The sequence below is a fragment of the Globicephala melas genome, chromosome 4 (assembly GCF_963455315.2).
Source record: "Globicephala melas chromosome 4, mGloMel1.2, whole genome shotgun sequence".
NCBI classification, from domain to species: Eukaryota; Metazoa; Chordata; class Mammalia; order Artiodactyla; family Delphinidae; genus Globicephala; species Globicephala melas.
The window spans coordinates 94,544,756-94,571,190 of NC_083317.1; the positions used below are offsets into that span (position 1 = coordinate 94,544,756).

At 40.5% G+C, this 26,435-nt stretch overlaps 1 protein-coding gene across 4 annotated transcripts in view; it reads left to right on the top strand.

Annotated features, from left to right (window-relative positions):
- The window catches only part of PLD1 (phospholipase D1), a 203,604-nt gene that overhangs the window by 60,576 nt on the left and 116,593 nt on the right, over positions 1–26,435 (top strand). For all 4 annotated transcript variants that reach the window (XM_030863651.2, XM_060298418.1, XM_030863632.2 and 1 more), the window contains exons 2-3: positions 24,545–24,709; positions 25,166–25,293. In XM_030863651.2, the coding sequence (XP_030719511.1) occupies positions 24,550–24,709; positions 25,166–25,293 (288 nt within the window). In that variant the 5' untranslated portion in view covers positions 24,545–24,549. The remainder of the gene's footprint in view (positions 1–24,544; positions 24,710–25,165; positions 25,294–26,435) is intronic.

Here is a 26,435-nt window from a genome sequence, read left to right on the forward strand (position 1 = left end):
AAAGCAAGCCTTCTAGGAGGTATCTGGATGATTAATTAGCAAGAAATCCATTCTAATTGTTCTAGTTCTCCCTAGGGAGGACGTAGAAAGTGTCAAGAATATATAGTTGAAGGCTTTAAGGAGAAGAACCTGCCTAGTAGATTTCAAATGGCTAAAAGGATAGAAATGAAGAAGAGAATGGATTTCCACGTGCGTGCAGGGCAGTCTCTTAGCTCTGGGAAGCACAGAATTGCGACTGGAAAAGAATGTAATTTATTTTTTATTTTAAAAGTGGGAATAAAGAAAAAGGTCAACTGTACGTCTCACTTCCCACTAAGATAACTTTTACTTATATGCATAGCTTTTATATGTGGAGTTATTGGGGTTTTATAACTCCGTTTAAATGGATAAGAAATAGTGAGCAAAAATTAAGTCCTTCAGATGCTTCTTTAGATTCTGCTTCATAGCACAACATAACTCATATCTCTTGTGAGAGGACAGTTGCTGTCCTGCACTTCTTGGCTAAAAATGTAGGCCACTTTCTGACTAGAAATGTAGGTATGTGATTTTAAAAGAAAACCATAAACCATATTGAAATAGCTCAAAGTTAAATCAAGTTTACACTCAAATTTAAGTTGACTTCGGTGTTGGGTTCAAAAAATGTGTTAACATTCAAAAGGATAAAGTTGCCTTGTTAAGCAGTGACTCCTGGATTGTGAACGAAGGTGGTGATGTACAAGTCTTGAGCTTATCAGTCCATAACACAGCTCTACCCTTCACCTCATGAGAGATTCAGTATTGGCCAAAGACTTAATGTATTTTTATTTGCTACGTGCTTCTAAAGACACAGGTTTGGAGATTTTAGAAGGCGTGGAACTATAGTTATACTCCCTATAGATTCAGCCATTGTCTCTATCATCAACTCCCTAGGCATCTTTATAGGTCCTTTATAAATATCTGTATGCCATTATCTAGGTGAATTAAGGTCCCGACACAGCCATAGCAAGCTGGTTTTGTTCTCCCCGACTATAACATTTCTGTTGTATTTTCCTTCTCAGAGCTTCTTTCCTCCTGCCATATAACGTGTGTCATGTTGGAGCTAGTCTAAACCAGTGCCTTTCAAACTGAGATGTCTCTGAATCACCCAGGTATCTTGTTAAAACACAGATTCTGTTTCTGGGATACGGCTAAGATTCTGCATTCCCAGAAAGTTTCAGGGTGATGTCTATGGTCAACGGACCACCTTTTGAGTAACAAGGATCCCAAGGTTTTTACAGTCAATACTCCCAGGAAGACAGGTGGTGGGAAAAAGCAAGCAATAAAACAAACATTAAATTGGAGGAGCCTCATATGTTCATTAATGACTGCGATTACTTTGGCCGGTGCCCCGTTGAGTTCAGAGGGGCAGTAGTGCGTAAGTGCACATTGATTAAGAGCTCTGGGCCCTGCAGTCCTCTGTCTGCCACTCAGCAGTTGAGTCACGTGGGCACATTACTAATCTCTCTAAACCTCAGTTTCTGAATTCGTGACATGCAGATAATATGAAAATCTACTTCATAGGGTTATTGTGATGATTAAATGATATAATGCATATGAAGTACTTACTTAATAAGTGCTTGCTAAATGTTATCTATTCGTAGTGATAATTCAGAAAGCATTTCTTGAACATCTACCATATGCCTGGCATGTAGGTGTGTAAAAATTCAAAGACAACTCTTTAATTTCAACAGAGATTGAATTGGGTTTTTTGGGAGTCCCCAAAGTTGAGATTAGATCTAAAACTGGCTCTGAGGCCAGTACTCTTCCTGCCTAATTCTGTGCCTAATTCACTGGCTGTTTCTTATGTTGGATAACCATATTAAAGCTAACCTGGTTTCAGACAACTTTAAGTAAGTGAAACCCGTGTGCCGAGTCACAGTGGATTCAACATGTTTTAACTTAAAACCAGAAGTGAGTTATGTTTGGTTCCTTGGGTTTGAGCGAGTTATCTCTGAGGATAAAAACTGAAGGATGGGTTTCTGTTTTGTTTTGTATCAGCCGGATTGTTTTGCTTGGTTAGGTGAAACTGAGATCAGAGACTGGGCATAGTTAATTTCTATTCTGGTGGATCATATTCTGAGCATACACCTGCCTTCCACTTTGGTATCTACCTTTTGAAGTGATTTCAAAAGGATTCTGTCTTTGCACGAACTAACTTGTTTCTCTAAGAGACTAAAAAAATTACACCCTGCTTCTTTCCCAACAAGCACCCAGCACAAACGCATGTGTGCTTATGAGGTGCTGGGTATTGCCACTTTTCATCTATCTTTTGTACCTTTCTTTCGAACCCTGTCTTGAAAAGGAAATCATCACTGACCCAGAATTTGTCTTTTCTTTATCTAATTGTTTCTCTAGATGTTGAAACTTGCATGCTTTTTCTGAGCTTATAATAGTTCTCTTTGTGATACATACTTTTGTAATTTCTTAGCAAGATACTCATTTGGCAGAAACTTCCCAATGAGACTGTTGTGTTTGTGAAAACATAATAATCTCACTGAGCAGAGTCTTCTGGTAGTGAAAACAGTGCAATTAAAGCAATATTCAAGGTGGGAATTGACAGATTGCTTTCTCTAAGTGTTTTGACGATGTCTTTTCCTCCCCTGGTCTTTTTGGTTGTAAGTAGTAGTTTGTCTATTTTTGTTATATGTAACAGAAATAAATGTAAAAATGACTTTGCTGCTTATTATTCCTCTATAGGATCAAGAAAAATTACCTGCTCTTCCTTTGAGTATCGATATATTTTTTTGAGTATTGATATCTGTTGATTGATATAGTAAGCAACTATATCAACAGTAAGCAACTCTGCTTACTATTCCTATGTCTTGGCAGATTTTTTAAAAAGTAGCTTCATTGGGATATAATTTACAAACCATAATTTTCACCCCTTTAAAGTGTACAATTTAAAAGTTTTTAATATTCACAGTGTTGTTTTTGTAGATACTTACCAGTAGATTTTTCTTTTCTCTTTCTACTGTGTGTGTCAACCGCCCTCCATATTACCATACTTTTAATGAATTTGGTTAGTACTGACAGTTTGGGGCAGATATATGTATAGTAACAAGGAACTTTTAGAAACTACTAACTTAAGGTACTTCCTGATTACTTTGTGGCTTTTTATTAACTTTATATTAGTGCCGTTTTAACGATGAATTGATCATCTGTGAACTATGCCCATGCGTCATTAGGCATAGCCTGTTTCTCATCCCTCCTATCCTTCCTTCCCCTAACCCTCACCCTCCACGCACATCCAGTTTAGCTTGTTTACCTTAAATATTACGTTGTTTCTCAAATGTGGCAGAACTGAACTCTGATGGTTCCACGAAGGCATTACTTTATGTACCTGAGACTCATCTGGAAATCATTGTTGTCTGCAGTAACTTTATAAAGAGAGCAGAGCCAGTATTCCATTTAGCCCAGTATCTTTTTTATTTGCGAAACCACCATTGGTTATCTGGGTAATAAAAAAAATAACCATCGAAAGTGATGTCACTTATCCTACAAAATCCCATTTTGGGCAGCCCCAAATTATTGTCATTGAATACTTTTTAGCTGCAGGCCTCCAGCATCGAGAGTGGGGAGTGAGAGGTGGTGGATGAGGACTTTGAGATAAAGTCTAAATGCCTTAACATCACCTGCCCTTAACCCTATGCCCAGCTACACTGCACCTTTTTTCATTTCCTCAAACCTGCCATGGTTATGGAGATAAAATATAGTGGCTAGACTGAAGAGATATTTAGAATTTGACAGGACTTATTAATTGGTTGGATGTAGAGATTTAGGGAAAGAGAATTGCTGAGGATGAGTTCCAGGATTCAGTTTATGCAGCTGGGTAGATGATGTTCCCAATTCATGCAGGAAGGAAACACAGGACAAGAAGATGTTTTGGGATTTGGAAGATGATGAATTCTATTTTGAGAATATTAAGTTCACCTAAAAGGGAAGTTCATAGGGAGCTGGGTATATAGATCTGAAGCTTAGTAAGAAGAATAAGGCTGGAAAGAGTTACTGACAGCCCAGTAGATACTAGTGACTGGGAATCCAGAGATGGCCCCTGCCTTCAGGGAGCTCTCAGTCTTCCAGGGGAGACAGAGGGCAAGTGGAAAGGAATGTACTCAATGGTGGTATCAGCTGGGAGCCATAGCAACACCAAGGAAAGGAAACAGCAGCATGTATTATAACCATTAGAATGAATGAGATTACCCTGAGAGGTGAGTAGAGTCAGAAAGGAAGATCCTAGGATCCTGAAAAACACTAGCATGTAAATGCTGAGCAGAAGAAGAACAGCCTGAAAAAAGATTCCATCTCAGTGGTGAGAGAGAGAGGAGGAAATCTAGAGGAGTGTGGGAACATGAAAGCCAAGAGAAGAGACTCTTAAGAAGAAGAGAGTCAAGCAATGAAAGGTTAGGTGACATAAGAGTGTGGAGGGGCCCTTTGGGTTGCACAAAATGCAGGCAGTTAAGAACTTTGGTGAAGGCTAGCAGAATGTAGCAGTGGAAGCCCGTTGTAGTGGGTTGAAGAATGAGTGAAGAGTGAAGAAACGTAAGAAGCAAGTAGACAACTTTCTTAAGAAGTTGGCCTTGAAAAGGGAGTGAGAGATGGCGGGGTAGCCCAGCTGAGGTTGGCGTCCATAAACACTAGTCCGTGCATTTGGATGCTTTTTCCACACCCATGTTTAGAAAACTTGGGGTAGGGGCCAAGAAAGCAGATAGATGGATTGACCTGGACTGGGCCTTGCCAGGTGACTACAACAGGACAATGGGGTAAGTGAGTAGAGCTTTTCAGTGAGAGAGGAGTTAGGGTGATGGGTCATGTGCCCTCAGCTGGATGAATGGGTGTGAGGCCTGGGAGGGGCTGAGGGGTTGCTAACAGCCTGTGGGAGATGCAGTAGTCGCTGGGTATCAAAGGTGTTCTTGGATAAGAAGTGCCTTCACTGCTGTCCCACCAGATAGGATGGTGATTTCCTGGCTTTAATAATGAGTGGATCACAGGACAGGTCTGTAGCCATTTGAACACGAACCCTAAATCTGAGATGTTCTGCTCGTTTGGCAGGAGGATATGGTGCCTAAATCATTTATGTTGATTCATCCCACCAAAGGAAGATAAAAGTGGTATCTGTGTTGTTCTGGCTATATTAACTTCGTTTTCTAGATTTACTTCTTTTGTTAAAATTGGTCAGAATTCATTTCTGTTCCTTCTAGTAAGTAGTTTGGTTAAGCGCAAGGCGAGCAGACTAGTTTCCAGATAATCAGGTTTCAATGAGGAACGTTTGTATAGTCTTGTGTACATCTGACTATGAAGACGGTAGCTCACAGGGAATGGAGAAAGCCGGGAATGTGAAGTTCAAGGATCATAATTTGAATCTCAGATCTACCACTTACACAGTATGACCCTCATCAGACCTCTTACTCATTTTGGATCATTGCTTCTTCAGCTGAAAAGAGGGTTAAAAATAATACCGTTTGCCCTGCAAGATTAGGAAGATCAAATAAGATATATATGTGGAAAATACTTTGTAATCTGGAAAGCTTTATGCACATGTTATTATCTGTTTTGCCCATACCATGAGCTATTCCAAGTCTTATATTCATTCATTGCTCATTTGGTCCACAGACAGTTAGTTACTCAGAGCCCAGTAGATACTAGGAACTGTGGACCTTGAGATGGCCTCTCCCTTCAGGGAATTGAGAGTCTTCTAGAGGAGACAGAGGCCAAGTGGAAAAGAATGTTCACAATGGACTCACCTAGATGCTGTAGAAGCACTCAGGAGAGGCATCTGAACCAGCCTGCAAGGTCAAGGAGGCTTCCTGGAGGAGGTGGCACCTGGGACAAAGAATGAATGACAAGAGTTAATCAGGCAAAGAAAGAAATTGGAGGACGGTAAACTCCAGAGGGAGCAGTCTGTTGGAAGGCTGAGATGTCAGAGAGCATGAAGCATGTTTGGTTCAGTCTAGCTGAGCAGGGCAATATAAATCCTTCAAAAGCTTGACTCAAGTCACAGGGAGAGAGAAGTGAGAAGTTGAGTGGAACATACATGTAACTGAGATGCTTGAGAATATTTTAAGTGGCAATAGGAAAAACCCACAGAAGCAGGAGAGGTTAAGGGAGTTGATTAATGGAGGGATGAGAGGAGAGTTGGAAGGAAGCACAGGTGGGAGACAGGAGAGGTGGGAGGAGGGGCGCTCTTCTGGGATTTTGGTGGGGAAGGAGGTAAACACACAGGGTGAGGTGGAGCGGAACGAGAGTGTTCTTTTCACAGTGAAGTAAAATACGTGAGGTCATTTTGTTTCCCCAGCGCCTATTTTGGTGCTCAGCACACTGCAGTTGCTCCATAAATACCCACTGAGTGAATTACATCATCCCGAGCCGCTTGAGAAACCCGCAGAGCAGCACGCCGGGAAGGCAGGATGGCTGGCCAGTCCGGCTGGCACGCGCTGCCTCTCTCCAGTTCACCGAAATTGGGTGGCCTGTCTTTCAATCTGCCATTTCTTGTTAGCATTGATGCAATCCATGTGCTTCTGACCATCAGGGGTGTCACAGAGTCAGATGTCAGTAGAACAGCTCTGTCCCTTTGTGACATTCATGGGAGTGGCAGTTTCTTGAGTGAGGACCAAACTAGTTCTTTTCCTGTGAGGCCGGCAGCCGGTCCACACCTACTGAGCAGAGTCCGCCTGCAGCTGAGACAATAGTGGTTTATCCTGCCTGTCAGGTCGTACTCCTTACACACTTTGACGTGGTTCAGAGCTGCATTGTAAGGAACGAATCTGCCCTGGAAACAGACTTGTGTGAGCATGCAGGGCATGAAGGAGGCCTGAGTTCTAGTCTCATCTCTGCTTCCTCTGTGGGATCCCGGGCCTCTCCTTCTCAGTGCATCAGAGGAGGTGGAACCAAATGATTACCTAGATCTTCACGTGTACTAGATGTCACTGACCAGGTTTTGTATCCATCGGTTTCATCAGTCTAAAGATTGTATCCTCATTTCTTACCCAGTGTCTGTTATCAAATACATGTGGCATACAGGTTTATTGAATTGGATTGCATTAGCTTCTGTTTTTTCTCAGACACACACACACACACACACACTCACTTATGCACACCCAGAGTAAAATAGTGCCCACTGATGGTGCAGTTCACTATGTTCATTTAATTCATTTCTGCTCGACAAATGCTAAAGATATGAGACAGATCAGACTTGACTTCTTTCAGAGATAGCAAGGAGCTTAAAGCCACGGAAATAGAGAAGTCAGAAGAATTAGGAGGCTGTATCCAGGCCCAGGGAAGAAAAAGGGCTGTGATCACATAGTGAAACTAGCCATGGGGCTGTGATTAGAGAGGCTGGACACAAGTGTAACACATTGTCAGTCTGGGTTCCCAAGGAGCTCACAGCTCAGTAAGAGTGAAAGAAATGCAAACAGATAACTTCACTTTAGCGAAAAAATGCTGGGTTTGTATGATGGAGACCAAAGGAATGACAAATACACGGAGTTTTCTACTCCCACAGTTTGTCTGGCATTGCGTAACCATGTCTGTTACTAGGTTTTACATTTTTAATTCACTTGGCTAGAGTGTCAGTGTTTGGTGATTGACATGCCTTTCTTATTAACGATACTAATAGTAACAGTAATATTTATAATGTTGACTGTATTAAGTATCTTACTTTGTGTCAGATACTGGGTTAATTACTTTACATGCACTATTCTACCATCCTATTAAGTAAGATTAGCCCTGTTTTACAGATGAGAAAACTGAGGCTCAGGGAGACTCAAGCAATGTAAGTAAAGCAATGTAGTTACAAGACTAATAAGGGGGACTTCCCTGATGGTCCAGTGGTTAAGACTCCACGCTTCCAATGCAGGAGGCCCGGGTTCAATCCCTGCTCAGGGAACTAGATCCCACATGCCACAACTAAGAGCCTGCATGCCGCAACTAAAGATCCCACGTGTCTCAGCGTGCCACAACTGCGACCCAGCGTGGCCAAATAAGTAAATATTTTTTTAAAAAAGAAAGACTAATGAAGAGCAGAACCAGGATCAAGGGCCCATGTTCTTAACCCAGGTGGGCACTCAGGGTCTGTACCTTGGTTGCAGGTAAGCCAAAGGAGTGAGTGAGGATAGATTGGAGGCTGAAGATGGGGATCTTGTGACAGGGTGAACCCCATGGATTCAAAGTTCTCACCTAACTTTTAACTGACTAGCATTTTTCACTCAGCAAAGAGTTTAGAGTGCTTACAGTGTACATCTGTGGGAATGATCCAGCTTCCCGTCCCCAGTATCACAGAAGAAATGAGGCTCCTAACCCTCTGAGATGCAAGTGCTGCCAAACACTTAGAAACCAAGTACTGGGAAGCTGAGTCAAGAGAGATGGCTACCTCTGTCTTCTGGGGATGGGTGGGGAGAGCCAGGAGAGTTTTAGTCAAAGGCAATGTGGAAGGTCTCCTCAGGCAGAGAAGTGGGGGAGGTGGGTATTTAAATGACAGGAGAAGATGCATGGGTGGGAGGAGGGCCAAGGCCACATGTACAGGTTTGTGCATAATTATAAATCAGACACCCATATGACCACTACTCGGGTCAAGAAACAGACCCGTGCCAGCCACGCCAGAAGCTGCTTCCACATGCCCCGTCTCAGTGCCAACCCCCTGATTCCCAGAGCAATCGCTATCTTTGTGTTTCTTCATAGTTTTATCACCTGAGTGTCATCCCTAGACAGTAAAGTTTAGTCGTGCCTATTTTATTATTTTTCTATTTGATATGTATTTTGAGCCACCTTTAATCTACAGATTCTCTTGCATCCTTTTCCTTATAATTTTTTTGTTGAAGACCCCAGGGCTTTTGACTTGGAGAGTTGCCCACAATCTGGATTTTGCTGATTGCAACCTCATGGTACAGTTCAGTGTGTCCCTCTGCCTTCTGCGTGTCCTGTAAATTGGGTTGGGTCCAGAGGTCTTCTGATCAGAGGAAAATAAGTTGGGTCCAGAGGTCTTCTGATCAGATGAGGCCTCAATCCCTAGGACCTGTTAGACTAGGCAGGAGTGAATGAATGGAACTGGAGTAGGAGGTTGGGCTGTAAAGGCATTTTGAGGTCAGATCACAAAGGGCCTTGAATGCTGTAATAGTGAGCTTGAGCTGTGGTGTGTGTTTGTTTAGGTGGAAGGGAGTGAGGAGACTCGAGGAGGCCAACTTTGTAGGTTTTTGAGTCAAGGAACAACAAGTACCCTTTCCAGCCACATATCTATATAGGAATGACTGTTGGTCATGACGTTAAAAAGGTGAACTAATGAGTGTGAAATCTTGAAATAATATGCAGATGGTTGGTTATCATTTTCTGTAATACTATGATATAAGGTTGCTAAGAATTTCCTATAAATGCTTTGTGAGTGAAACTATGTAATAGGGAATAGTAAGTTCATAATATACATACTTTTTCGAGGAGCATTATAAATATTATAAGACTAGGTCTAGGGAGAAACATGGATCTTAAGTCAAGAAGTGTAAAAGGAACAAATCTGAGAAAGTTGTCTGTTGAAAGAGAGGGAGATATTACCTATTCTGCTTAAGAAATCTTAATTTCTTAAGATTCTTATGTATTTCTAAAAGAAATACTCTTTTTTCAAATGGCTTATCAAAAACTGCTACCACCAGTAGAATTTAAACAGGGCAATGGACTCACAAGTATTATTTCTTAGAGTCTCGAGGAACTTCTTGACTTCATTATTCACCTTGTTTTACTTTTTAAAAGTAAGAAGGCCAGTTTATAATAGCAACTCACATGTACATAGCGCGACTTTGGGCCAGATGTTATTTTTAGCATTTTATATGTTGACTGATTTAATCCTCAGAACAATCCGGTGTGGTAGGCATTACGACTCTCCCCATTTTCTAGACTGGAAAAGTGAAGCACTGAGAGGGTAAGTTACTCATGTAGGTTTACACAGCTGGTAAGTGGTAGAATGGAGATTCAAACTCAGGTAGTCATATGAGTCCACGACACTGTCTCAGCTAGAATCCGGGTGGTAGCTGGGCCAGTGACTCAGGTGTTTTCCTAATAGGAAGACTCCTCCATATCTGTTTTCAGTCTGAAATACCTGTTCTCTTGTCATTTCGCTGGGACTCATGTTTGAGCCCTGGCCCACTGCACACTGTCACTGAATGACCGGGCACAGCGCCTGTGTTCTCTTGAGTCTCAGTTCACTCACCTCTGCTGTGGAGATGAAAGTAATGCCTCCTGGGGACTTCCCTGGTGGTCCAGCAGTTAAGACTCCGCACACCCAACGCAGGGGGCCCGTGTTCTATCCCTGGTCAGGGAACTAGATCCCGCATGCTGCAACTAAGACTTGGTGCAGCCAAAGAAATAAATAATTTTTTGTTAATTGCAAAAAAAAAAAAAAGAAAAGGAAAGAATGCCTCCTGTCTAGGGTATTCTGAAGCGCAAATGAGATCAAATCTAGGAGAATGTGTTAAAAGAAGGAACAGGCTATATGTTGGTTATAATTTTAATAATTATTATTATCTGTGCTTATATATTTTTGAAGAACTTGTGAAATGAGTTCCACTATATTTTAAATGCTTAGCTTCTTAGAATAAAGAAAGGGACTACCTAATTTGGAGAGTTAGATACTCGGTGCTAAGGAGGGGAGATTTTCAAATGAATTTATTAAGGCTTTCTTGTTTTAAAAGTTTAATTGAAGCAATTTTAATAGCTCCTCCAGGAAGGAAAACTCAAACAGAACTTCAGTTTTGATGACTGTTTTCCCCTTACCTGAGCATCACTACCATTAATAGTGGACACCCCAACTTTATAGACAAGAGCCATGGAGCATCAAGGCCCTCTTTGGAAGGTTAATTTCGTTGTCTCAAAAGAGGTCAAGTTTACTTTCAGTTCCAGTATGGGCCTATTTAACTTCATGTTTCTACTGAACGTTGAACTAATCCCTAAGCATGCCAGCAATTGGGGATGATAACTGTTGACTGTAAGGGGCATCAGGTTGAAGTCTACAAATATGCTTTCCATGGGTGGGCGAGGGACGGTGGGGGACAAAACAGTTCCAAGTATCTTGCATATTGCCCTGTTAGTGGGTCACAAGTATTGGCTGAATTGAGAAAGAATAGTGAATTTTATTTGTTTGCAAGGAATGCAGAAGTCATTAACCACGACTGGATTTAAGGATATTAGCGAAGTGTCACATTTGGCAGCTTTTTTTTTTTTCTTCGATTGTTTGTTTTAAATGAAATATTTCAAAAATAGAGAGGAATATTTAGGGAAAAAAAACCCTATGTACCTATACCACCCAGATTGAAAGAAAATGTTACTGATATATTAAGTCCTCTTTGTACCCTGTCCTAATTGCATAATTAGAGGGTATCCACCCTCTTTCCGTAAAGGTAACCACGCTTCTGAAGTTGTCGTATATTATTTCCTTGATTACTTTTTCTGTCATACTTCTACATATGTTTATGTTAATAGACAACATACAGGATTGTTTGTTTGTTTTTTTAATTCTAAATACAAACTGTAAGCTGACTTTTTTTTCACCAAACTTTGTGTTGAGATTTATTCATATTGATACATGTAGTTCTGATCCACTTATTTTCTCTGCTGTATAGTGTCTTATTAAAAATATAATCCAATTATCCATTCTCTGATGAATGAACATTTTGATTGTCGAGTTTCCTTTACTATGAACACTGCCTCAGTGCCCATTCATATATGTTTTCTTATACTCCCATGGATGAGTTCTTTGTGAATATACTTAGAGGAAGAATTGCTGGGCAGTAGGTTATACCATCTTCAAGTTTACTAGATACTACCAAATTGCTTTCCAAAAGGTTATTTCAATTCATACTTCTACCAAGGAGTGAATGAGAGGTCTAGTACCTTACCAATACATTTTAATTTCAGACTTGCAAAAATTTTACTAATCCAACGGATTTGAAAAAGTATCTTATTGTTGTTTTAATATTACTTCCCTGATTACTGGAAAGATTGAGAACGTTAAAGGTTTACTGGAAATTCAGAATTTATCTTTTGTGAATTGCCTATATATTGCCTGGCCTATTTTCTATTGTTTTGGATCTTCTTCTTCTATAATTATAATTCTTTATATATTCTATGTGTATGTTCTCCAAATCTGGGCTTGCCTTTTAATTTTGCCATTTGCCTAGCAATTTTAAATTTTAGTGTAGTTGAATTTATTACCTTTTCCTTTAAGGTTTGTGCTTTTTATGTCTTAAGATTCATCCCTGACCCTGAAGTCATAAAGACATTCTTCTATATTTTATTGCAAAGGTTTACATCTTTATAATACTTTTTATGACTTTAATCCACATGGAAGTTCTTATGGAAACTGTGAGCTAGGGAACTAATTTTATTTTCTATTTCTTTATAAATTTCCAGTTATATTTCTTTATGAATTTCCAATGGTCCCAGCATTGTTTATTGAAGAGTTCATTCTTTCTTCACTAACTTTTTTTCATGCCAGTTTTATCATACACCAAGAACCCATGTATACATAGGTTTGTTTTGGGTTCTCTGTTTGGCTCTAGTTGTCTGTTTCTGTGCCAGTACTGTACTATTTTAGTTTCTCTAGCTTATAATATTCTTGATATCTGGTTGGATAAGACTTATATGCTTATTCTTAGTTATTTTCTGTTATGAAGTTAGGATCATATTGTCAAGTTCTGTGAGAAATTCTTTGGAATTTGAATTAGTAGATTAGCTTGGGGAAAGCAACATATACTCATTTATTCAGTTCCATATTTATTGAATTTCAGGATGTTGTTTCACTGTCTTATGGACTCTGTTTCTAATGATAGTTTAATGTCATTAATTTGGTTTTTCTGAATATTAACAGGACATTTTTCTCAGGCCGCTTTTAAGATTTTCTTTCTTTATACTTCAGCAGCTTGACTTTAATATCCCTAGGTGTGCTTTTCATTGCATTTATTCCTGCTTGAGATTCACCAAACTTCTTCTGTCTGTATTTATTTCTTTCAGCAAATTTTTTTTATTGAAGTACAGTTGGTTTACAATGATGTGCCAATCTCTGCTGTACAGCGAAGTGACTCAGTTTTACACACATACACCTTCTTTTTTTAATATCCTTTTCCATTATGGTTTATCCCAGGAGACTGGATATAGTTCCCTGTGCTCTACAGTAGGACCTTGCTGTTCATCCATTCTAAATGTAGTAGTTTGCATCTACCAACCCCAAATTCCCAGTCCATCCCTCTCCCTCCTGCTCTCCCCATTGGCAACTACAAGTCTGATCTCTATGTCTGTCTTTCACCAAACTTGATAACTTTTTTAGCCATTATTTCAACCTTTTTTCCCCTCATTTTCTCTCTTGAACTCAAATTATGTGAATGTTAGATCTTTTGATATCATCACATAGGTCACTGAGGCTCTGTTCGTCTTTTAGAAATCTTTCTACCCCTTTATTTGTTCTTCACTTTGGATAATTTCTATGGATCTGTCTTCAAGTTCACTGACTCTGTCATTGCCATTTTGATGTTAAGCCCATCCAGTGGATTTTCCTTTTTTTCTGCTGAGATTTTCTACTTGCTCATTCATCAGAAACATATTTTCCTTTACATACTTGAGCATGTTATAATATTTGCCTTAAAATCTTTGTCAGTTAATTTCTGCATCTCAGGATGGGCCACCACTGATGGACTTTTCTCCTCAAAATGGATCACATTTTCCTGTTTCTTCTATGTCAAATAAGTTTAGATGATATTGTAACATATATTCTAGAGACTTTGGATTCAGTTATGTTCTATTCAAGAGTTCATTTATTTGTTTGTTTTAGGAGGCACTTAACTTGGTTGGACTCATACTTCAAACTCTATATTTCCTGTGGTGGGCAGTAGCAAAAATCTCTGCTGAAGTCATTTTAGTACTATCTGAGTGCTTTGGAGTGTATCCCATTCCTACATGGTTCAAGGCTCAGCCTAAGCAGAACTTGGTGCTCCCTTTGTGTGGCTCTCTGCTTTGCAGGGTTTCCCAATTACTTTTAAGCTGTTGTAATTGCCACTGAAACTGTTTCCTGGATCTTCAAGCCAGTACAATTATGGATTTTCTTTCTGAGTTTTAGGCACCCCACTTGGCATGGACTAGGTGTGCCCTGAGACAAAAACAGTGCCATTACTTTCTTCCAAATGTTGATTCCTTTCTGGTTTCTGCTTGCTTTTCTGATTGTTCTTCAGTCAGCTATTTTATACATTTTGTCCAGAATTTATAGTCATCATCTGTGGAATGGCTGACCTAATAGGAGCTACACCTCTATTACTGAAAGCTGGAAGTTGTGATCCCAGATAATTTTTTCTTTTTTTTTTGCGGTACGCGGGCCTCTCACTGTTGCGGCCTCTCCCATTGCGGAGCACTGGCTCTGGACGCACAGGCTCCGTGGCATGTGGGATCTTCCCGGACCAGGGTACGAACCCACGTCCCCTGCATTGGCAGGCGGACTCTCAACCACTGCACCACGAGGGAAACCCCCAGATAATTTTTATATAAAGTTTCTTATTTTGTGGTTTCCAGAGTCTCTTTGAAACAGATTGTGCAGCTCTTTGAGGCTCCGTGTTTTTGTAGAAGTCCCACCTTTAGGCCCCTGCCTCCCATAGTCCTGGGATCATGTCTCCTGACAGTCACCTGGGGACAGAAGAGTAATCCCAGACCCTTTATCCACGATCAAAACCCTTTGGGCAAAGCTGATATTGACACTATGTATAAAATAGATAACTAATGAGAACCTACTGTAGAGCACAGGGAACTCTACTCAGTGCTCTGTGGTGACCTAAATGGGAAGGAAATCCCAAAAAGAGGGGATATGTGTATACGTATAGCTGATTCACTTTGCTGTACAGCAGAAACTAACACAACATTGTAAAGCAACCATACTTCAGTAAAAATTAAAAAAAAAAAAGAAGCCCTTTGGGTCCCTTTAGCTTTAGTTCTAGTATACCCACCTGACTTTATTTCTTTACCCTTGGAAGCTGGAAGCCTTTCCTCATTATTGTTTTTGTTGCTGCTGCCTCTGTTTTTATCCTTGACTAAGTATTTTCAAAAAATGATTACAATTTATTAAGCAGTTCCATGTTTGTAGTGGGAAATGGGCACCTGCATTAGCTTAATCCATTTTGTTTTCAGACATCTGCAGCAGTGTTTTCTATAGTGGGAAACAAATAGACCACCCCCAGAATACTACTCTGGCTGCTAATTGCTGTACTCAAGAGGGGACTGACTTCTGATACTGATACGTGGACTTTGGACAGAGGACTTGTAGCTCTTAGAATAGCTAACAGCGTAGCCGGAACTGACATGATTTCAACATCTACTATAGCCCAAGCTCTAAGCTACTCACTTTATATCACTTAAATTCTTATAATTCCTTACTTTAATAGTATTACCTCCACTTTACACATTAGAACAGAGACTTTAAAGAGCTATAAGTAACTTGTTTCAGCATAAGGAACATCAGAATTCAAGCTGTTTGACTCACAAATCACATACCTTCCATGGTACTCTTCTGTCTCAACAAATTTTTTCGGTAATTATATAGATGAGTAAAAAAATTCAGATTTTGCTGTGTTTCCCAGCAGTTAAGGCAAAATTTGAGAGCTCTTTGGCACTGGAGAAATGTCTGGAGTTTGCACATGTATGTTTGCCAGTTTCATTCTTTTCATAGGTGAAATTCATGGGTTATCAGTGAAAATACTTTCCGTGCTGCCTAAACTCACACTAATGGAGGTTGTTTGCCAATTCCTTTGGAGGACAGTGAGAAAAAGGAATCATAGAATTTTACACAGCTGGACAGAATTTTAATGATAAAGTCTGTATGTGAGAACACAGTTTCTTCTAGTTAAATGGGATGGCCATCATAAGATGCGAAGAACAGTTTTAAGAAAGAAAAAAGCAAGAGTAGAAATGATTATATTAAAACCCTTGAATTAATATCTGTAAATTCTTTTTCTTTATAAATTTATTTATTTTTGGCTGCGTTGGGTCTTCATTGCTGCACACGGGCTTTCTCTAGTTGCGGTGAGCGGGGGCTACTCTTCGTTGCGGTGCGTGGGCTTCTCATTGCGGTGGCTTCTCTTGTTGTGGAGCACAGGCTCTAGGCGTGCAGGCTTCAGTAGTTGTGACACACAGTCTCAGTAGTTGTGGCTCACGGGCTCTAGAGCACAGGCTCAGTAGTTGTGGCTCGCGGGCTCTAGAGCGCAGGCTCAGTAGTTGTAGCGCACGGGCTTAGTTGCTCCGCAGCACATGGGATCTTCCCAGGCCAGGACTCGAACCCCGTCCCCTGCTTTGGCAGGCAGATTCTTAACCACTGCGCCACCAGGGAAATCCTATAGATTCTTGATCAACATGTGTTCTTATCAAAAGCAACATTGTGCTCAATAAAAAAATCTTTATTTACTATTCTGAGCCAGTGAAAGAATTTTTTTCTTAAAGTCATTTTAATAGAGATTATCCTGGAGAAATATTTATCTTGTTCATATATTGCTCACCTACTGAATCATTGGTGTTCTAAATCTCCCTTAGTAAGAAAAATGTTTATATCACTTAACATAATTTGTTAGCCAGAATAAAGAGTGTTTCTATAAATTTAAGTGCAGTTAGCTGCTTCTCCTAAAGCCCCATCACAATGCATGCATATTCTATTCTTGGCCATGAAAAATTGAGTACTCATTTAACACTGAAGGATGTTATTTTTAGAAGTTTGACCGCAGTGTATAGCAATATTAGTTATCTTTCTTTATTTTTATTTTTTTTAACATCTGTATTGGAGTATAATTGCTTTAGAATGGTGTGTTAGTTTCTGCTGTATAACAGAGTGAATCAGCTATATGTGTACATATATCCCCATACCCCCTCCGTCTTGCATCTCCCTCCCGCCCTCCCTATCCCACCCCTCTAGGTGGTCACAAAGCACCGAGCTGATCTCCCTGTGCTATGTGGCTGCTATCCCTCTAGCTATCTACTTTACATTTGGTAGTATACGTAAGTCCATGCCACTCTCTCACTTTGTCTCAGCTTACCCTTCCCCCTACCCTATCTTTCTTTTCATAAAGAAGAATTTTTCCTTTGGGATCCTTATTGGATTTAAGTCACTTTAGTGGCTGTACAAAGTCTCTCACTCATCATATCTAATAAACTTATTAACAAACTTTGAGGTCAAGAGGGCCCCTCTTTTTTTTTTTTTCGGTACATGGGCCTCTCACTGTTGTGGCCTTTCCCGCTGCGGAGCACAGGCTCCAGATGCGCAGGCTCAGCGCCATGGCCCACGGGCCCAGCCGCTCAGCGGCATGTGAGATCTTCCTGGACCGGGGCACGAACCCTTGTCCCCTGCATTGGCAGGCGGACTCTCAACCACTGCACCACCAGGGAAGCCCCTAATTTCAGTTTTAAATGAGGAAACTGAGTACTAAAGTCCAGGTTAGTAAGGCAAAAATAGGAGCAAACCAGGCTGCCATCAGATTGCTGTGTGACCTTGAGCAAGTCACTTAAGCTGTCTGTGTCCTCAGTGTCCCTGTGTATGAAAAAGGAGATAAGAATAGCACCCGCTCCATAGGGCCTTTGTGAGGGCCGATTGAGTTAATGCATGCAAAGCCCCCGTATCACTGCCTGTCACATGGTAAGCACTATTCGAGTTTACTTTGTATTATTACCGTTACTATTGCTTTTTATCATTACTGTTAACTTCAGCACAAAATGGACTTCTGCAAGAGGGGAGATGGCTCAGTGGTTCATGCTGGTTCTAACACTGTCCGAGTGCTCGTTTCCTGGATCATAGAACCTGAGCTAAGGTAGGCTTTACTGAGAGCAGCAAGAGGAAGGGGAGAAGAGAAGAGAGGCAGGAAAGCATGGGAGGTGGTGCATTACCTGGCCGGCCCAAAATCAGACAGTGGCTTGGTCGCATAGGACAGCTTCCAGATTGGCTGTGTGGGACCAGTGTGCTCAGCACAGGCAGGCGAGGAGAGGGGAGAGGGGTACGTCTTCCATGCTCACAGGTTGTGTGTCTTGATTCCCCACGCTCCCTTCGCCCCCCTCTTTCTCCCCCCACCCCCCAACACACACACACACAACGCCTGAGGAAGCCAGGTTCCAGCCCCTGGTGCTGAACTTCCTCAGAAGCCTCAGGATGAGCCAGTCCTTCTGTCAGTCTGGCCAGAGGTGGGTGGGGCTGGGTTGCTGGAGCCGTGAGAGCTCCTGCTGGGTTGCACCCTGGACACTGTGCTGAAGCCCTGCCCTCAGCCAGGAGGAAACCAAGATGGTTTGGTGGCATTAGGAGAAGAGGTGAGAGTGGCAGTGATGGGGGTCTCCGCTGAGCCAGCGGCAGAGGCCAGGGAGCCATCTGGGGGCAGCCCATGCACTGGGACCAGCCCCACCGCTCACAACTCTGTAGCCTCAGTAAGGTGCTGTGGCTCCGTGTCTTGGATTCTAAATGAGATTGTCCAGAGGATTAGAAGTGATACGTGTAATGTGCCTTTACTGCTTGGCCCAGAGTGGGTACTCAATAAATGACCTAATATTTTCCTATCCACTCATATTTGAAACAGACATCAGTTTCTCTTAACACTTGTATTTGCCTCTGGAAATGAAATATCTCTTTGAATTCGAAGATATGACTGAGATGAACTAGAAGAAGCTGATACTATTGCAAAGAGGGTAATATTTAACCCTAGAACACGTCAAGGGAAATGACTAAGAAAGCTTATGGCAGAGAACAGAGGCCATCCAAGGAGGTCAAAGGATTTAGAGAAAATCATGAGAACTGAGAACTGATTTTCATGCTAAAAATTGCTTTTGTAATTGTAGATTCGGCTTTATTTTTAGCTAGGGGAAAAAAGAGAGCATGATTTCCAACTTCTGTTCTGTGGACACAGGGAGTCCAGATTATTTAGCACCATCGTCTCCAATCTCGACACCCCAGGGAAAAAAGCAGAGTCAGTGCTAGGCCAAATGGGGGCTTTGGGATGAAACCAAGAAAGAAGGATGAGAAAGTGGGAGATTGCTGGGCTCTGGGGGCTTCAAGACCAAATTAGATATGAAGCTCCAAAGGAGGGTAGTGTTTGTGAATTAAACGTCTATCTCTTGGAACCATGTGAGTAATAGCAAGGCTGTCCTGTTTGCATTTTACAGAGGAGAAACCCTGGAGGCTGTTAGTTGCCCAGGTTACGCTGATAATAAGGAAAGAACGAACTTAGGTCATCTGACCTGTCCTCTATACCGATGACATTTAATTATCTATTCAAGGCTCATGATAAGCCCTCCAGCGATATTTGTGGAACTGATGTTCTCTTTAAAAAATTCAGAGATCCAAGTAAACATTGAGTCGTTGTTTTTTTCTTTTTTGATATGTTACTTTCTCAAAATATATAAACTGGAATGTAAAATATGATAATATCATTTACTTTATTCAAAGTCAGCTAAACTCCAGAAATAATTATCCAAGGCTTACTATGTCACTGGAGATTGAGTTTAGTACTTGAAAACACATTTATGATTTTTTGCATTTCAGGGAGCATCAAATCAGTTCCGTACAAATCACTGCTGTATAATATGTTTGGGGAGGTTACGTAGTATGGATCTGCCAATTAATTTCATCAAAATGAGAAATGGGAAGACAAGAAATTCCCATGACTCAGTTTGGTTTTAAATGATATAAGTGTAATTCATTTCATATTCATACAGTGTGATTTTTGGTTTAGAAATCCATTGCATTTATTTCCCTTGGTAAACAAACATCACACATTGAAAAAAATATGGGGGAAACTTTCTAACTTACGTTAGAAAGGGAAGCAAGAAGTGAATCACAGTCATCTTCACAAAATGAAAGTTGAGGGGTGTTTTTTGTTATTATTGTTCCTTTTTGAATTGTTTTATCCTAAGACTATGTGAAGAAGTAATAGTGTCCTTCCGTCCTGCCACCCCCAGTTCCACCTCCGGCTGGTTAAAGAGCTGGACTTTGGAGTCAGATCAAGCAGGGTCAGGTCCAACTCTATCACTTCCAGCCGTGTGGCCCTGGACAAGTTGCCCATGCTCTCTAAACCTCTCATCTTGAAAATGGAGGTAACAATAAGACCCAGCTCCTAAGGTTGTTGTGAGGAAGTCAATGAGATCATGCGATTAATCTCTTTGTATAGTGCGTGGCAGGTAGTACCTATTCAGCAAATATTAGCTAATGTTCATATTTTAATGTTAATAGTTATAGTTGATATTATTATTCTTGTATTTTGGCTAAGGCAATGTTTATGCATGTATCTGGGAAGGAAAATATCTGCTCCCTTTGATGTTCTGCTTCCCAATCATGTTGAAAACTAAGATCAGAAGGAAATTCTAAATTTCTCTGATTTCACCAGTAAATAACTGGAGGTAATTAAATATTCCCTGCAAAGAATTTTAATTCTAGTATTTAACCCCAGAAAAAAACAAAGCGTATTTACTTCCCGGATACAGATGCAAATAGAAATAAAACACAGCTGCTGTTATTGCTCCATGGGCACCATCTCTACTTGGTACCAAAAGAGATAATGATCTTGCAGTATAATTTTATAAGGAGGTAACAAAATCAATGACACTATCTCAAGTGTAAACACTGCAAGACCTTATCGCATTGCTGGTTAAGATAGACTGTAACTGTGACAGCTGCTCACCGACCATTATATATTATTTTAGATGAAAGAAAACATGGACTAATAAATTACGATTTGACAGCATAAGAGTGTTGGTGGCCTTACAGCTTCATATTCAAGAATGAAACCAGCAATACACTTGTTGGATGAAAAGTCAACACAAAGCAACCATGCACTCAAGTGAAGGCAGTAATGGACAAATAATTTGGTTCATTTCCCATTAATAAAAATGGTAAGGTCTTCACAAAAGCATAAACAAATCTGCAAAGCCTTTGAGTCAACTGAAATTCCATGTAACCTTATAAAATATTATGAACCATAAAAATAAAAGGCTAAGATAAAGTTTAGGATGCTGTCAGGATGTGTTGTTTCCTTAATTGTAATGACAGTGGAACCAGGAGGATCCCTTCAAAGGGTGATGATTAAAGAGTATCTATTGTTATGGAACTTCAACTTCATATAAATGATCAATTTATAGACATTCAAGCCCACAAAATAAAATCAATAATTACGAACCTCTATAATCAAGTCCATGAGATTTCAGAGCCGGACAAATCTGCTTTATAAATTCAACACTGACACAACTGGAGTGACCTTGGACAAGTTATTTAACTAAATAATCAAAGTTTTGAATGCAGATCATTCAGAATCATAAGTACCAAGTAGGATCATTATGGGTACTAAATAACATAACTGAGCTCAAATGGTGCTTAGCCATAGTAAACACTTGAGGGTAAATGATAAGAGGATTCCCTTCTGTTTCTTTTCTCACTCTTCCTTAAGCTTTTCACAAATTTATATCCTTCTGTTCTCCTGATCTGAAATAGGATTTTTTTTTTAGCTTGATCCAATGACTATTTATTCCAATTAGCTTGCAATGTATAAATTACTCTGTTCTCTGTATATCTTAAATTCAACATGCATTTTTAACGTTAACAGTCCCAAAGGAAAGTCATTTGGAGTAACCCTTGTTTTCCTTTGCTATGCTGAGAAAGGTAACTGAGTTAGCCATTAGACTGTTTAATCAATGGAAAATACCTAACGTCTTCACAAATTCACAAGCAGCAATGATGTGATGTAATTTCTTACTTGTTTTTCCTTGTTTCATTTCCTCTAAGTTTTTCATTACCTTGTATTTTAAATAAAGTAAACCCTGGCTCATAGTTGGCATCTAATAAGTATTTGTTGAACTGAGAGGGAAGGAAATAAATGTTTTAATTATGGCAATGGCTCCATGAGAATGAATCCATGAATATGAATTCATATGAAAAACTACTTCAGTTAATTTCTTGGGATAGGAGAAGGGTTAACTTGATTACATTATAAGGGGAAGCTGAACAATTTATAGCATCTTTTATTTACATTTAGTGTTTTAGTGTTAAAGGGACCCTAGAGATGAAATGGCTCAGCCTCCTTAATTTATAGAGGAGGAAACCAGAGCCCTGAGTTTAAACGGCTGAGCTGCAAGAAGAATTCATTTCTTTTTCTTTGCATTTGAGTCAGCTTCTAAAGGGACTTGCTCAAGGGCACTGGTTTTACTAAAACTTCCATCTATTCTAGGGGCACTTACATATCTACAAAAAATATACAGAAGTTAAAGGCCATGGTTAAGAACATCAGCTTTTGGATCAGAGAGACCTGGTTTCAAATCCCTTCTCCACTTACTAGTTATGTGACCTTGGACAGATTGTCCAAAGTATTCATCAAATTACCTGATCTCTCTGTGCTTCAGTTTCCTTATCTATAAAGAGGCGATGACAAATCCTGTCTTCTTCGAAATGGAAATAACAAACCTTCATAGATTTATTATTGATAATAAATGTGATAAGGTATATAAAGGTTTATCACCAAGCCAGGTGATAGTAAGCAATCAGTACACATTAACTGTTACTATAAAATGAATTAGAAGTGGGAGAGAACGTTGAAGGGAAGTGATATAGGCGAGGCTAGTCCTATATTTTGCTAATAGGAGGCCACAAATTTGGCTCCAAGCTTCCTTATAGCCAACATGGGGGAGGAAACGTGATTGACTACACAGTTCACAGAGAGGTTAGATATATTGATTTTACATGCCTGGCCAAACCAGAACCTCCCTCCTCTACTCCCATCTTTGTATTTCCATACAATTTCTCTTTCTACCACACATGTTAGTATAGGTTTGAGAGACTTGTTGAGTTACAATAGGGCTCCCCAAGTCTGCCCAAGACTCTGTCCTAGCATTTCTCACAGAGACCAGCCCACCCCTGCTTCTTGATAGCACCTGTAGGAGAGAACCCAGCTAAGTGTTTTCCGCTCAGCACATGCCATTCTCAGGAAGGCCAAGACCGTGGAGGAGGCCAGGGATGAATTTGGGGTCGTGTAGCATATCTCCATCACCTACATCAGGCACTCCTTAATAGTGGGAACCAGTGTCTTTACATATTCACTCATTCCATCTCACAGTGAGTAGGTGGTGGATACTCTGTAAATGGTTGTGATTTGCAGTAATAAATGAACGTATGTGGAGGAGTTACTGGTACGGAAGCCCTCGCATTTTTGGGTCTGGTTGCAACGGAGAGATTATTTCAGCCTGTACCGATTTTTTAGCCAACTCCAGTGACAGCATTCAAGGCTTAAATCTTGGTATTTTAAATGAAAAATAAAATCTCTGTGGACTCTTCTTTCCTGGGTTCTGATGTGCAATGACCTGTGTTATTAAATGTCAGAATGAAATAGAACCAGTTTTCCTAAAAAAGGAGAGAAGTGCAGTTCTTGCACTTCTGGTATCTTTCAGAATAGGTATACTAATTGGTTACCTTCCAGGACAGGTACGTCACTATAACTCGCGTAAAGTCATGGCCAAATCTCATATCTCAAAAAAATAGTATATGGTTTGCTGGGGATATCACCTATAGGGGAAATGTAGAAAGGTTATGCTACATAAAAATACTTTTTAAATCTGAATCTTGAAATTATTGTAAAATACCCTAAATTTTCTGTAGAAAATATTCAAAGTTGCTTATTTTAGCTGGTATTCTTTCTTCCCATGTATTTGTTAGAGTCAAGAATCAATTCCTTTTCTCTGGATAATGATTCCCAAACCCATCTACCTTGAGTCTCTCCTCACTTACCCAAGTTAATAAAATCGGATGAAAGATAATATTGGCATTTAGTCAATGTGGTGTGTCTTTTTCTTGCTTGTTTTCTTACTTGAGATACAAGTAAGTATCTCATTCCAATTTAATTTACAAGCTAGGAATCCTTTAAATGTTAAACTCAAAATAAATTAAAAGGTTGTTTGAGGTAACTGGGGCTCACATAGAGCTAGTTGACTTGTTTCCTTATGCTATACCTAAGCCTGGATTTAAATAGTAAAATAGGGTTTTTGGGTTTTTAAAAAATTAATCTTTATTGGAGTATAGTTGATATACAATGCTGTGTTAGTTTCAGGTGTTTAGCAAAGTGAATCAGTTATACATATACCTATAGCCACTCTTTTTTAGATTCTATTCCCATATAGGTCATTACAGAGTATTGAGTAGAGTTCCCTGTGCTATACAGTAGGTCCTTATTAGTTATCTATTTTATACATAGTAGTGTGTATACGTCAATCCCAATCTCCCAATTTATCCCTTCCCTCCCCTTTTCCCCCTTGGTAGCCATAAGTTTGTTTCCTACACCTGTGACTCTATTTCTGTCTTGTAAATAAGTTCATTTGTACCGATTTTTTAGATTCCACATATACGCAATATCATGTGTTTGTCTTTCTCTGTCTGACTTAACTTCACTCAGTATGACAATCTCTAGGTCCATCCATGTCGCTGCAAATGGCATTATTGCATTCTTTTTTCTATTTGACCAAAATAATAAGTCTAGTAACCCTTTTCTTCTTTCCTTTGCTTTTACCCTGTCTCAAGCCAACATGTCTCTGAAAGATGAGCCAAGAGTAAATACCTCTGCACTGCAGAAAATTGCTGCTGACATGAGTAATTTGATAGAAAATCTGGACACGCGGGAGCTCCACTTTGAGGGAGAGGAGGTGGACTACGAAGTGTCTCCCAGCGATCCCAGGATACGGGAAGGTAAAGACTGATGGTCTGAGCGAGGAGAAGAGAGTGTATCAGGTTGCTTGGCAGAGCACAGATTTGAAATAACCGGCAGATGATTGATCATCCTTGCTGATGTCACAACTCTGAGCTCATTTGCATTAGCTGTTTTTTTGTTGTAGCACGTTATGATTCTTAAAAAAGATGCCTGCTGGGGCTTCCCTGGTGGCACAGTGGTTGCGAGTCCGCCTGCCGATGCAAGGGTCGCGGGTTTGTGCCCCGGTCTGGGAAGATCCCACATGCCGCGGAGCGGCTGGGCCCGTGAGCCTGCGCGTCCGGAGCCTGTGCTCCGCAACGGGAGAGGCCACAACAGTGAGAGGCCCGCGTACCGCAAAAACAAAAAAAAAAAAAGAAAAAGATGCCTGTAAAAAGCAAGTTATGCTAATATCATTGTATTCTTGAAATAACTTTGTTTACTTATTTATTTTTTAGTGTATATCCCTTTCTCTGCTATTTATAAGACTCAAGGATTTAAGGAGCCTAATACACAGACGTATCTTTCCGGCTGTCCAATAAAAGTTCAAGTTCTGGAAGTGGAGCGCTTAACATCTACAAAAAGGGTCAGAGCATTTATAGACTCAACTTGTATCCGTCAATATATACGATTTAACACATTGCCTTGCAGTTTCCTCCCCCCTAGCTATGACTATGCTTTTAACTTCCGGTTTGTGTTTTTGTTTATCACTTCTGAGTGCTCATCACCTCTCAAGTTTTTGCATCCTTCTCATTTAGTCTTTATTCTTATTCATCTGTTTCCCCATTCTGGAAAATGCTTTTTTAAAAAGGCACTTAAGGCAGATTGTAAGTTTAATAAATTGCGAAGGGCCTCTCCCCACTTTTCTGTTCCATGTGGACTCGTGAGGCATTGCTCTAACACCTAGAGTGCCAGATATAAGCCAAGGAAAAGTTTAGCTTTCCTAATGCTTGTTCAGCAAGAAAATAATGATACTACCTGGCTCTTGAAAGAAACAAAGCCAGGAGGCTGCGCTGGCCAGTGCCATTGCCCAGAAGTGCTGCTGAGAGAATTCTGCTGGCATACCCTGCCCTTCTGACTTGTTCCTAACACCATCCCTTAAGCTTCACTCACGTTTTCTCTTTAAGCTCTGGAAAGGCATTGGGAGTAGAGTTTTCATCAAGCAAACCTGCATTCTTTTGAAGGGGATTGGACTAGGAGAAGCTGTTAGGGTAGCTGCGTTTGCTCTGTTACTGACTGGATTTCACATTTGTCAAGTCTGAGGGTGGAGAACATTGACGCAGGCTGGTGGCCTTGGTCCGTTCGAGTTAAGCTCTGGCCCTGGCAGAGTAAGGCAGCCATTGGCTCCTGCCTCCGGGGAGGTGTAGAATAATCTTTCCGCCGGGGGCAGGCTCTGGAGGGTGGCACGTGCTGCCCGCTTCCTGATGATTTTGCCTCGCGCTCTGTCCTGACCTACCTGTGCATGTCCCGGCTCCTAGTTTACAGCCACCTCAGTATTCAGCTTTCCTTCAGGCTCTTCCTGTGAGTTGGGTCCATATCTCCCTGATACACCACTGAACACAACCTACCAAGAAATGTCTCTAAAATGACCTTTGCCTTCTTATTTCGCCTACCAGCATTTAGATGGAGAGGTGATAACACGTGGAGGTTAAATGCACAGACTCCAGAGCCAGACCACATGGTTTAATTCCTGTCTTTGCATTGTGACCCTCAGCCATTTACTTAAAC